This window comes from Taurulus bubalis (assembly GCF_910589615.1).
Source record: "Taurulus bubalis genome assembly, chromosome: 6".
Taxonomy (NCBI): Eukaryota; Metazoa; Chordata; class Actinopteri; order Perciformes; family Cottidae; genus Taurulus; species Taurulus bubalis.
The window spans coordinates 10,259,949-10,272,912 of NC_136594.1; the positions used below are offsets into that span (position 1 = coordinate 10,259,949).

Genomic DNA, 12,964 nt, shown 5'->3' on the forward strand with positions numbered 1-12,964 from the left:
GTGGATACTGACAGTGGCCGGTCCTTGACTCTTTGTTGAGGAGATCAAATCGCACTTAAAAGGTGTTGAGTTATGTGTGTGACCTCACCCACGGGGTGCTGCTGCTTTTGTAACCTGTCACATTCTGGATCGCCTGCCACATATCTTTAGTGTTGTTGGTGTTGAGGTCTCTTGACGCCTCCTCTTTTCCTCTTCGATGCCAGTTTTTTTAAATCTTGTTCCAGGCGATGCTTTATGCGTCATTGTCACCTGTCACCTGGGTAGTGTCACCTTTCTGGTTGGGGACTGATTTTATTGTCTTTGTGTCTTTGTGATCGCCACGTCATCAACACACTTGCTGATATATGATGTCACTGTGGATGTGTATTCAGATGTATATAAACAGATCTGAGCTTTGTTTGATTAAAATCACCAGCTATAATACAAAATACCACCCATTTATATTATGATACAGCTTTTTGAAAACATGTATAAACATTTTGATGCTCATTGTTCTTTCTTTTTTTTCAGTGCAGTGTGTTTTAATGTTGACCTCCAGTTTTTCTGTTGAGTGTATGTGATTGTTGGTAGAATTTGGGGTCATGATCATATTGAAAAGAATACTTTTACAAGGCGGTAATTTCCAAGGAAGTTTTACAGAAAGAACTATATCATTTGGTATTATTACAGTGTTTATGGGTACAGTTCAAATCAGTTGATTCCAATTAACTGTGAGTGTAACCTGAAGTAGTTAAGTCAGTGCACAAATGGGATATTTAATTACAAGTTAACATACAAATCAACATAAAGAATAATGTTTACAATAATACATAAATAATTAATAGATATTTTCCTTGATTTAAATGGAGTTACTTTCAAGGAAATCAACAGCTAATTACAAACTAAATGCAGCTAAGTACAGTAACTAAAATAAGAAAATGTTGTCTGCATTTCTATCATAATTAGTCTCAGATTATTAGGGAATTATCCATAAAAAAAATGTGTTACTGAATACTTTAATCTTTTAGTACAGTATTTGTACATCACCAGGTCACATTGTTTAATAGATTCCTCTGGTGTACATTTGCAGTCATATTTTAATTGTTGCTTTACTTAGTTCTCGGTATCTTGGGGCATACATTAGTTTATACAAGGAAGGAAATGTGATCATTATATAAGAACATAACATTTACATTCAATCAACAGCAGATGTATTTTGAAGAAAATCAAGAACAATACTGATTTGACATTACTACAATGTAATGTTGTGTTTTATGAGTAACTGATCCCTAATATATAAAGCATGTGGTATGAATAATGTTTAAATGTTTGTAAAGGAAGATAATGTTTTATAAAAGTTGATTAATGAGTCACAATTACTTAACATTAATCATATTCTAAGCCAGAGAAAGCGCAACAAATAAAACAAATTTATATATTTTAATAACACTTTATTTGGCATAACAGATTAAAAAAAAAATAGATTGTAAAAAATGTAAGGCACAGACAAAAAATAGTAAATGCATGGGTTTCCCATGAACACTAGATGCACTCCAAATCGAAGTTTGTTTTAAGTTACAATATGTATCATAAAATGATAAGCTATTTAATTTTAAGCTTAATTGATGTACAGAGGATAAGTAAATATGACAGAATGTGCCACACTTGAACCTACTGTGTATTAAAATTATGACAAAAATAATCAGCAAAGTTAACAGAAATGCGTTTTTGGTATTTGTTTAAATATGTGAATACAGTAATCAAAAGCAGGTGAGCATATTTCTCATTGAATACTAAAATCCTATGCTGTGTATTCACACAAGTACGGTTGCAGGCTGGTGTATTATATCCAATACTGTATACTGTGATGACACACTGTACTATAAATCCGTTGTTATTCTTCAACCTTTTTCCACATTTTAATGTTTCCTTCCATCATCCTGTTAAAGTAATACTTGATAATAGCTTTAGTGAATACATTTAGATGTATCACAGGAGAACCTCACTCACTATCAGTGCAATTATGTATTTGAGGTGAAGTGCGTTTGATTTTGTCACCTTCTTTGTAATACCTCATGAAATATTATCTTGGTTACTTCTACCGCTGCAGGGATAGTTCCAGTACAGAGTTTTCTTCACCGGGCCCAGTCGTCACACATGGCTGCTCCCGTTAGTGCTCATGTCGGGGCCGTCGCTGGACAGGGAAGAGGACGGACAGGGCCGGGGGCCGACAGGAGTGGCTGGCGGTGGGTGGCTGACCTGTGACACCACATCGTCAGACTCGCAGCGCTCCAGTTCCTCCCTCACCAGCCGCTCCATCAGCTCACTGTGGACATCTGTGTCCCGTCCCAGACGCTCATCCTGACAGACAACAACAGATTAAGTTGCACGGTTTGTTTACATGCACAAAAGAAACCAGGTCACAGAACTTATCTGACACGGTGCACTGTTGTGACCTGATTACTGTAGATCTGCATAATTAATTATGGAACATGGCTTATTTATGTTAATTGCATTAATGATTTAAGATTTACGAAGAAATCCGTTTTTTCCAGAAGTAATCTAGTTTAGAAAATTAGGTTTGCATTTTCCTCAATTACAGAAACTGTGTCTTGTAATGGATTTAAGATTTATGAAGTCGGGTCATTCTGTAACCCAGTTACTTGCAATAATGGATTTATTTGGCCACTAGGGGGAAGCAGAAACAAGCTGTAAACAAACCACTGACATCACCTTTTATGTTGATATTGCAAACTAGTAATCAGTTGCCCATTAACAGATCCAGCAGATATGGAGCAACACAATGCATGTATTTAGAGTCCTATTTCTGGCCACCTTATGTGTCCAAATATCAAGTTAACTCTGACTGTCATCTGTCATCTGACATCTCACCTCCATGACTCCGTCCAGCAATCTGCCCAGCACGTCTCTCCTTTTGAGTACAGCTCTCTCCATAGTTTCCAACTTCACGATGACAGCATCTATTTTGGAAACTATGCTGCCGATTGAGTGCTCCATTCGGTCCACACGTCTCACCAGCCTGAGAAATAGAGAGACGTAAGTTCCCTTTATTTTAATTACTCATTAAATGTGTCGTACTAGTCATAATTATGTATTATTAAGAAAAAATAAATACAAAATCCATTACATAGTTTGACTAGTTTATATTTGTAAAGTATAGGCTGTTAAATGTCCTGCTCAGTAGGAATCCTTCTTAAAATGTGTTTATGTTAAAAAGGAAACAAAAGATTATCGACTGATATATTATTATCAGACTTTTAAACTTTTTAAATATCAATATTGGTTCAAAATAAATCTAGTATCGGTAGGGCCTTGAAGATAAACCCATAAGTTTTCAAACTAGCGCCATTATTTTATTCATCATTTATTCATCATTAATCTGCCTGTAAATTATATTAATATATAATAATAAAAGCTCCATACACTTGAAACTCTTCATAGGAGACACCCCCTGAGCTGCTGCCGCGGCGACGGGAGCTGTGGCCGCTATCCTCATCATCGTCTTCCTCCGAGTCCTCCTGTGTACGAGGAAAGCTCCGCCCACTGCTCGGTCGAGTCAGCGAATTGCGTTCCAGATCCAAGTCCTCCTGGCAAGCGAGCAGAGACACACTGAACATCTGCAGGGCTGTTTTGGCTGAGTGTAAAATACCACACACATGCAGGTGTGTTGCGTTTTCTCCATGTGTCGCTGTCGGCATCATCACTCACTCTCTCTTTCTCCAGGTCGTCCCTCATCTGCTGGTGTTCATGCTCCGTCAACTCCTGGTCGCCATCGTGATCATACTTGGCAAAGATTGCCTGAATCTCTGCGTCTGTGTGGCCCTTTCTGAGGAAGGAAAACAATCAAAACAATCTCAGGACACGTAGCATTGAAATCATATCATAATAGTTCATAGCTTTTAGTGTTGTTTTCTTCACCCTTTAAGATCCTGGCGGAGTTCATTAATGTTTAGTTTTCCCCCGGCCTGGCGCAAACTGTCAGAGATGTCGTCTACTGCCGTCTTCTTGAGTCTCAACTTCATCAAAGCTTTGTTACAGCCCTGAGAGAGAAGAATCCTGAAACTTACTTCACCTCTAGAGCAGTTATTTCATTCCTGCTACTGTTGATTTAATGGACTTAATCTGCCTCGCCAAAAAGAATGATGCATGTAGTTCAATACCTTCTTAAGGAGATCAGTCATTTCCATCTCAGACCTCTGCTGGGACATGTCGGCCTTCACCTCAGAGTATGTGTCATTGATGATGGCCAGGAACATGTTCTATACAGAAAGGGTGAGAACAGGTGTTCTTGTGTAGTGAGAGGGTGTATGTAAACAACATGAACAAACTTTAACACAGCAGGTATCTACACCCTACTCACCATGAGAATAAAGAAAATGAAGAAGACAAAGGTTGTATAGTAGATGGGTCCAAGCACTGGATTTGCTTCCTCTATTTCTGAGAACTCAAAGTCTCCCAGAATGATACGGAACTGGGTAAATCTACACAACCAGAGACAACATTTTAGGAAAACAGCAGTTGTTTCAGATGGCTTTGTACATGTGTGGAGTTAACGCTGAATTACATACATGCTGGCTTGGAAAGTGCTGAAATCGTTGACTTGGGTTCCAAACACCAGGTAGGCTAGTTGAGCATACGCCAGGAAGATGATGAAGAACATGATGGCAAAACCCACAAGGTCCTTAGCACAGCGAGACATGGTGCCGGACAGCTGGCTCATGGTCTTATTGAAGTTGATGAACTTAAAAAGCTGCAAGAATGTGAGAAATGATGAACCGGCGCGACACTATTTGATATCTTCCACTCCACTGGTTTAGGACTGATTATGAAACAAAGGGAAAATATTTGTACCTTGATCCAGGAAAAAAAGACAATGACTGCAGCCATGTTGTTGAACTGGATCTGCAGGTTGGCCAAAGGCTCAAAACTCGGGTGAGCAGTGTGGTTCTCCAACAGGCCTTTCAGACGGTTGCCAACCATGGCGGTTCTGGTTATGTTCATAATAATGGCAACGACACTCAACTGAAGAAGGAGCAGACCGAGAAAACAACAAACTCAGTCAGTCTTGTTAAAATGATTATCAAATGACTTGAATAACGATGATGCTCACCACGACAATGAGAACATCCAGGCAGTTCCACAGGCTCTTGAAGTAATGCAAGCGGTGGATGCGGATCTCCAGCACTTCCTCCACCATGTAGTAGAGGATGAAGAGACAGAACGCCACCTCACACAGACCCACAAAGTAGTCCCAGCTGGACACATATCGTATCAGACGCACTGTTTGGAACTGCCAGGAGGTCACCACCCCGCCAGTAGCAGGAAACTCCACCAACAACCTGACAAATGCATAAATAAATAAAAAAGCACAGGTATCTAAATCAAGATTGTCCATTAAATGAAATAGACTGTAATTTCTATTGAATAATTGTTTTGTCAACTGACAGAAATTTGACAGCCATTCTGATAACTAATGAGTTATTAAAGTTGGTTATCAAGCAGAAATAGCAAACATTTACTAATGTTTTATACCTTTTCTCTGTTTCATATTCTCTTAAATGGGATATCTTTGGATTTAGAAATGTTTGTCAGACAGAAGAAACAATGTGAAGAGTTTTTTCCTGAGATTAATTGGAGAAGAAATCAAAATATAGCAACTGATTTATGTGTAACAAAGAGCTAGGAAGATACCCACTATGAGTTTTTCAACTATTTGAAAATGCTTCGAGTGTAAATCTGCAGCAAACACACTTCATTTTTCTCCACAAAACGTAACCTTTTGTCTTTTTCAACGTTGGATAAACCAAATGTTAGATGTAAAGTTAGATGCCTTTTTGAAGAATGTTTTGCATCTGAAGCAACAATTTCATAACTACTGGGTGCAATTGTTCTGTCATTATTGTACTGTATACATTTCTATTTAATATCAGATCAATACATCTGTAAATAGATATGTGATTGAAGAGTCTTACCTGGCTATGCAGAAAAGGTTGATGTTCCCATTGTAGACAGAGAAGTCGAGGAACACCGCTCTGGTGCCTCTGTCCAACCACAGATGGTCTTTAAGAAACTGCAGTTGGGTTGCTGACTCCTCTTTAGTTCGAGACAGGTCTTGGTAGTATCCTCCACCTCCATATTTAGATATCTGGCCCACATAACCACTCCCGTTCATGTCCCTCTCTGCCATATACACCCACCTAAGAGACAACCGAAAGAAAAGGATGTAGGATGTAGACATTTGTTAGTGTAATACATTTGATACAGATCTAGCCTCCTTTTAAGACTGATAAAATAATATATGCATGGACTTACGCGCTTCCCTTCTTGGGGCCAAAGGAGGTCGTCTCCTCGTTGGTCGGGGTGTACATGTTGTAGCAGTCCAGAACCTCGTCTCTCAGATCTTCGTGGACGGAGCAGGACTCATTTCGGACTTTGACCTGCCGGAGCCGTGGCACCCCAAGGAGGAGGTTCTCGTAGTAGATGAGACTTTGATTCTCTGGCAGGCTCTTGTTGTTGTACCACACCTCCCAGTACATGCCATTGAGAAAAGGTCCCTCTGTGAACTATAAGTGCAGGACAGTCAGAATTACGACACACACGAGATGATCGATACCCTGAAGGTCTGTTATTGTGATTGTTTATCACCAAAGATGCCTGGTAGCATCAACACATTACACATTGTGAAGTGTATTATTAAATAATCCAGAAACAAACATGTATTGTACATAGCTCAGCTTCTGACAGTTCACAGTTGGTGATTTTTCATACACAATATGCACAATGATTTTGCTATAATCTGACTACAGACAAACTTTACTAATGTGTTTGAGGGTTATAAGTGCTGCACGTGTTTCCAATGTTGGAGCAATATTTCCTTCACTTGTTTTTATTCTGATATGATTTTTCTGTGTGACCTGCATGTCTGCTCACATTAAAAAGCACCAATGTTCTCTATTTGATGCCGTTATTATACATTATGCTCTGATGAAGTTCTGAAGAATACAACTTTTTTTTAATTTAAGGAGCATTTAGAATTTTCGGGAATTTCACTGATTCACTTTCTTAGCATGAACTGAAATCAGGGGAAACAGCTTGTCGGTTCCAATCTTTATGTTAATTTCAGCTTACCGGCTGCTGGTTGTAGCCTTATGTTTAAAAAACTGATATGAGAGTGCGTTCCAAATTCTCATCTAACTTGCAGCAAGAAAGCAAATATGTGTATTTTCTAAAACGTCTAACTGCTCTTTTAATTAATTGCATCCGACCTTCCGACCTACATGTGCAGAAGCTTCTATTCTCAAGATGTAACACAATGATAAAATTGATATCTGAAATAGAAGTAATTTCAGTTGACAAAACAGTGATGAATTTGGCATTTTACCTTCCAGAAATCCTCCATGGTTGAGAGGCTTCTAAAAGAGGAAGGGTCCCCGGCAGACAGTGGTGTGTCCAAAAAAAGCTGAGACATGACTTTGGTATAGTAGTACATATTGGCACTCACCATCCCATAGGTCACTGCAGAGCGAATCACAATATAACATAACCATTACTGAAAGTGATATTTCTATTAGCACAAGCTACATTACAAGCCCTTGTCACATTGCAGAATGACAAAGAGAAGACTTAACAGAGAGGGAATGCTTTCTGTGTAAATCAATGTGCAATTTACATCTGGTATGACAATGCAAAGTCTTGAAGAACACAAGGTCAGACTTCATTTTTGTTTCACCTATGCATTGCTATTCCCTGTAGCATTCAGTAGACGTCAGGGAGCAGCTCTGGAAACTATGTTTAATAGTCAAGGTCTGCTTGGCAGAATGTGCCTCAATTCAGTCTGCCAGGAAATCATTTCCTGATCCACCCTAAACCATAGTTTGGCATTTTTCATCGCAGCAAAAAAAGGGCAGAGAAACGTTACCACACGTTTGAAATTTGGGATTTCCATTAACTTTTTTCCATCCCAAAATGCGGCCATCAAATTTATGCTGTTGTTGAAATCCAAGCCCCCTGTTGAGTGTCAGAGTTCTGTTTTTCAGCTGCCCAAACCATCAAGCAGACACTGAGAGCTTGGAAAATTACTTTTCAGCTCCAAGAAAGGTGCCCATGTCGGCATATTTTAAAATTGCTTTCTCCGAGTCACTTGGATCAGCTGTCAGTCCTGGACTAACTTTTAGAGCACTACTTTATATTTTACTTTATAGATATGTCACCAAAATGTTCCACATATTTGGGGCATGATCCTTGAACAATGTGACATCACATGCTCAAATGCCCAGTCTGTGTATACTGTATGTTATTAATTGTTGTAGCATAATTTTTTTCAGTTACTATACAATAAATCATACTGTTCTGAACAGGGAATTATGTAATGGTTGCAGAGTGACATACTGGTGACAATTTTGTTTATTGTTACATGAGATCTTCCTGTAGCTGTCGCATTATGAACACTTTATTAAAATGTTTTGCACTTAAAAAAACAAGCTGATTTAATATGCATTCTAATTATTATTTGAGAATACCTACTTTTGCAATAAAGAAAACATCAGTAAAATTTTAAAATGCCTCGGCAGAAACCAAATTCCTGTCCGGTGTATTTTACCGACGCCTGTCCTGATGGACGTGCCAACCAACCGTGTTCATAAACCTCACATCACTTGACGGGCTTTTTGAGTGTTTACTTACAGATACAAATAGTGATGAGGAACGTGATATATGTTATCATCTCCCTCAGCACGTTCCTGAGGTACCTCTCTCGACTGCTGTCACTGTCCTCCATCAGTTCTGTACCCCACAGAACTGCAAAGGAAAAAAACGAGATTCAACAGGACATTAGCCTGAACTGTACACAGGGAGACATGATTACATAAATATTGATGTAAAACTGACAGTATTTTCTGCTATAGACTCAGCTATGGAGCTTGAGAGAGCAGAAGTGCATGCTACACTCAGGATTCACACATATATAATAAATATTAGACCTCAGAAAATGTGTTGTGATTTATGAAGAGATAGCGAGAAAAAAAGATTTTGCAAAATGAATTCTTCTCGAGGGACACTTTAATTAAATATCTTGTGTTTGTTCTCACTTGATTGTACTTAAATTGCATATCTATAATTATGTTGTCATCTTACATTACTGGAATTTTGTTTGACCTATGTTATTCTGGTCACGATCATGTGTTTCACATACACTCTCCGTTTGGTTTGATAGCTGCATTGGAATATTGCATTAATCGATAATGATACACACTATTATTTTTACAAAGAATAAAGAGTGACTAACTTCTGATCCTTTGGAGTATCTGCTTCAAACAGCCGCGGTGGTCGTGCCTGTCCTGCTGCCGGGCGTCCACAGTCGGGGTCGGGTAGAGTCCTCCTCGGGGGATCTGGGTGCTGCTGCCCGCGCCGGTGTAGCTGCCCAGGCCGCTGCTGCAGCTGCTGCTGGAGGCCGTGGACACCGACCTTCTCCCGGGGCTCGCCGGAGGCCAGTCGGCTTCCATAATCTCCTCCTCGGCCTCAAAGCCCGGGTTGTCCCGGCTCCACGCCTGTCTGGACGGAGGGGACGGAGTCCCCGCGACGCCTCCGAGACCCAGGTCCTGGTGCTGGATGTTCTCCATCTCTATCCCCTCGCCCGAGTCGAGTCTGGGCGGCGACCGGGCAGCCTGGCTCTGCGGGGGCTGCTGTGGTCTGACTCGGGATGAACTCATGGTCCAGTTAGAAAAAAAAAGTTAAAACTTATGCAAAAACTCAAAAAACTTCAGATAAATGTTTACGGCTGGAACATTTTCGGGCAGTCGTTTCAGAGGTACTCAACGTTAAACGCCTAATAAAAACACAAGCAGACAGATTGAGAAAGTTTAGACAAATAACAACAAAAAAAGTTTGCAAAAGTCACAACCGAGACATTTAGCTAAACATGCTCCTAACAGCCAGCGTTTAGTAAGATAATAATGTCCACTCTCAACAACTCGAAAGAAAACTTTCCGATCTTCAATTCCGTCTCAAAAAACGATGTCATCCGTTAGAAAGCGATGCCTTTAAAGCGGTTAAAGTTGTTCCCTCCTGAGCTATTACACGTTATGACCTAATGAGTTATTTACATGACGCCGATGGTCGCATTAAAATGCCGTTTTCATGTGGAAGAAGAAAGGTACTTTTCTTTCCCCGGACAGCCATCTTGTTCTCGAACTGTAACTCTAAAAAAAACTCTCTTTCCCGTTTGTCTGGGGCTCAGATCAGAAGTCATGGCGTCGCAGTAAAGGATGGAAAACACCTCAGAGTCAGAAACAGTTTTCTTCTCTGACACATGCTCATTTATATAAAGTGCATTTAGATTAACGGGTTTTAATTTACATCTTCACGGTATTTTTTTTTGCTTGTTTTTGTTGATTCGTAGTGATCATAATTCTGTTTCCCAAAAGTATTTTTTTCTTTCTTTGAAAAACGTTTTTAACGCCTTCTGAACACTTTATCACCACCAATAAGCCTTGCATTTACTTGTAATGTTTACAAATGTTAAATACAGTAGTTAGATGAATATAGACGTTATGTAACCTCTGTGTTTTGCCTCTGCGGTTGCCATGACAACAACGCATGTAGGAGCCTGTCTCCATCTAAAACAAAAACAAAAGGGGTCTTATGAGACTATATGCAATGAAGGTTTTGCATTTTTTTTTTATGTTGTAACAGCTGTTGTGAGAATAAAACCACAACTTTATGAGGGTAGCTTGAAGTTGTGTATTTTCCTCACAACAAAAGTGTTGAGTTTTTCAAATTAGATAGATAGATAGATAGATATACATACTTTATTCATCCAATAATCATACAACAAAGTGTGGGATTGTAAAGAGTTTTCTTTTTTAATAAAGCATCCACGCCTTGTTTAAATTGTTCGCATAAAAACACAGTTACTTGCTGAGTTATATTTCCGTTTTCCTTTTCATCAGAGTAGTAAAACACATAAACTGTGTCTGTCTGTTATATTTTATATATTATATATTTTTACTTCATTGAATGTTCTGAGAATACTTTCGCTTTAACTTTGTTTCCAAAATGATGTCAAATGAATGGCTAGCTCACTCTGTTTTAGTTTATAACATTGACAAAAGTGTAAGACACAAAGTTATTTTGACCACTTGGTGGCGCTCAATATCCAGACTTGTAAAAACTGGGCCCACACAAGTGACAAGCTATTGAAAACATCAGGAATAATCCCATTGTTGCATGTATGCCAATTTGCATTAAAGCAGCTAACAAGATGATAGATAGATACTTTATTCATCCCCAGGTGAGAATTTGTTACAGAGTAAAGTTACAGAGTAAACATAAAAAGATTAAGTATGACAAATACTAAATATATACAATACAATAAAATAGCAGAGCAGAACATATTACATTTAAGACAATTAAATAACAAAGAAAATGCAAAGTATATTGACCGATTTATGTACATGTATACTTCCTTGTGTGGTCTTAGTGGGTTCTGTGTATTTTTTCTCCTTGATTTGTATACCTAGTGCATTTTTTTGTTTGTAGGTTGACTGAGCATGCATGCTCTCTTAACATTAAGTTAAGTTTACAACAACAGTCAATTGATAAAACAAGAATTGACAGTTACCAAATTGCAGACTCGGTGAAAATAGACCGAGAAAATGATTGAGAATGGTAGAGAAGCCAGCAATAACTTCTAAAAAAAGAAGAAGAAAAAGCTCCGATGGAAGAAACAACAGTGTGATGTTCAATACTACTACAGTCAAGTCAAATATTTTTGGGGCAGCATTAGTAGAAAGTTTGGGAGGCGGGGTTATTTGTCTGTCGTCATAATTTATGTTGCCTAGTGTAAACAGTCCATTGGCTGACTCTTTGTGATGGGGGTTCCCTGCCCCAGATTGCAGGGGTAAAACAATAAATAGAACCTATCACTTTAAATCTGCAATCTCTGGGACAGCAGAGATCATACACTGTTAGTTAGTGAAGCGAGGGAAATATCACTATTACCCTTGGGACATTTCACAACAGTTTTCAGCCGGTTACTCGTAGATATTTATTAAACATAATTCTGTCTACATAGATAGGTCTTTCATACGGTAAGTGAGCTTCCTCTAAAGCTAAGCTACACGGCGTTTGACAAGCTAACGTTAACTGTACGAGCCAACGTTAGCTAGCTGCATTGTCTGACGTTAGTCGAAACCACGACCGCTCGCTAGACGGGTAGTAGTCGGACAACGTTACCATCTAGTCCGGCATCCCGCTACTGTACAAGCGGCCCACGTTAGATATTTAGTTGGAGACCACTAGTGTCAATTCAATTGGTAAAATCTGCCTTTCTTTGTTTTCTTTGAGCTAGCATAGCCCTCAATTTGCTTCATTGGTAAGGGTTTGACAGTCGATGTAAGTTGGGGGGTAATTTATTTTAAAGTTTCAGGCAACTTTGTATCCCCTTCGAGTTGTATCGAATGTGAGTCAGTTGATTTAGACAACGATAGTCTGTCAATTGTGGATCCTTCCTGGCATGCCACGGGTATAGTTTATTGGTGCAGTTACAATGGCTATCGCCGGGCTCAACGTTATGTCGCCTTGGTGGTTTTACCCCGCTTGGAATCAGCGTGCAAGTTGTGATTGTGTGATCGCAAAGTAACGTCTCGTCAGGTGTCCATTTTTGGTGCTGAGATACAATAACTATGTGTTTTCGTGAAATATCTTCATCCTGCAAATTTAAAAAAAAAAGTAAGCTGAAGAAAAGCGACGACGCCACAAGTTAGCTCAAGCTAATGATAGCTGGCCAGCTAGCATGTCGCAAGCTTTGCATTGCTTTTCAGTTTGCGGGCTAACGTTAGCATTTAGGATGACAGCAAAGAGGCCAGTCGTTCAGAGTGTGCACTCCTTCCCTTGTTTTTGTATTCAAGAAAACGTTGACCTAGCTGACGGTGGAGGTGCACAATGTATAGGACCGGAACCTCAAATA

The 12,964-nt window shown here is 39.3% G+C and overlaps 1 protein-coding gene across 2 annotated transcripts; it reads right to left on the bottom strand.

Moving 5' to 3' along the window:
* Positions 1-1,415: 1,415 nt before the first annotated feature.
* Positions 1,416-9,707, bottom strand: pkd2 (polycystic kidney disease 2; the record flags this gene model as incomplete). 2 transcript variants are annotated; one of them, XM_079219299.1, is made up of 15 exons in its annotated part: positions 1,416-2,340; positions 2,872-3,019; positions 3,424-3,587; positions 3,709-3,826; positions 3,919-4,040; positions 4,161-4,259; positions 4,361-4,481; positions 4,569-4,750; positions 4,852-5,022; positions 5,111-5,339; positions 5,973-6,197; positions 6,313-6,563; positions 7,382-7,515; positions 8,683-8,796; positions 9,284-9,707. In XM_079219299.1, 15 exons carry the CDS (start codon positions 9,705-9,707, stop codon positions 2,131-2,133), a joined length of 2,712 nt encoding a protein of 903 aa, XP_079075425.1. In that variant the 3' UTR covers positions 1,416-2,130. The 2 variants fall into 2 exon arrangements, with proteins under 2 accessions (XP_079075425.1, XP_079075426.1); XM_079219300.1 differs by having other exon boundaries at positions 3,424-3,584; positions 9,284-9,676.
* Between the last annotated feature and the right edge of the window lie 3,257 nt (positions 9,708-12,964).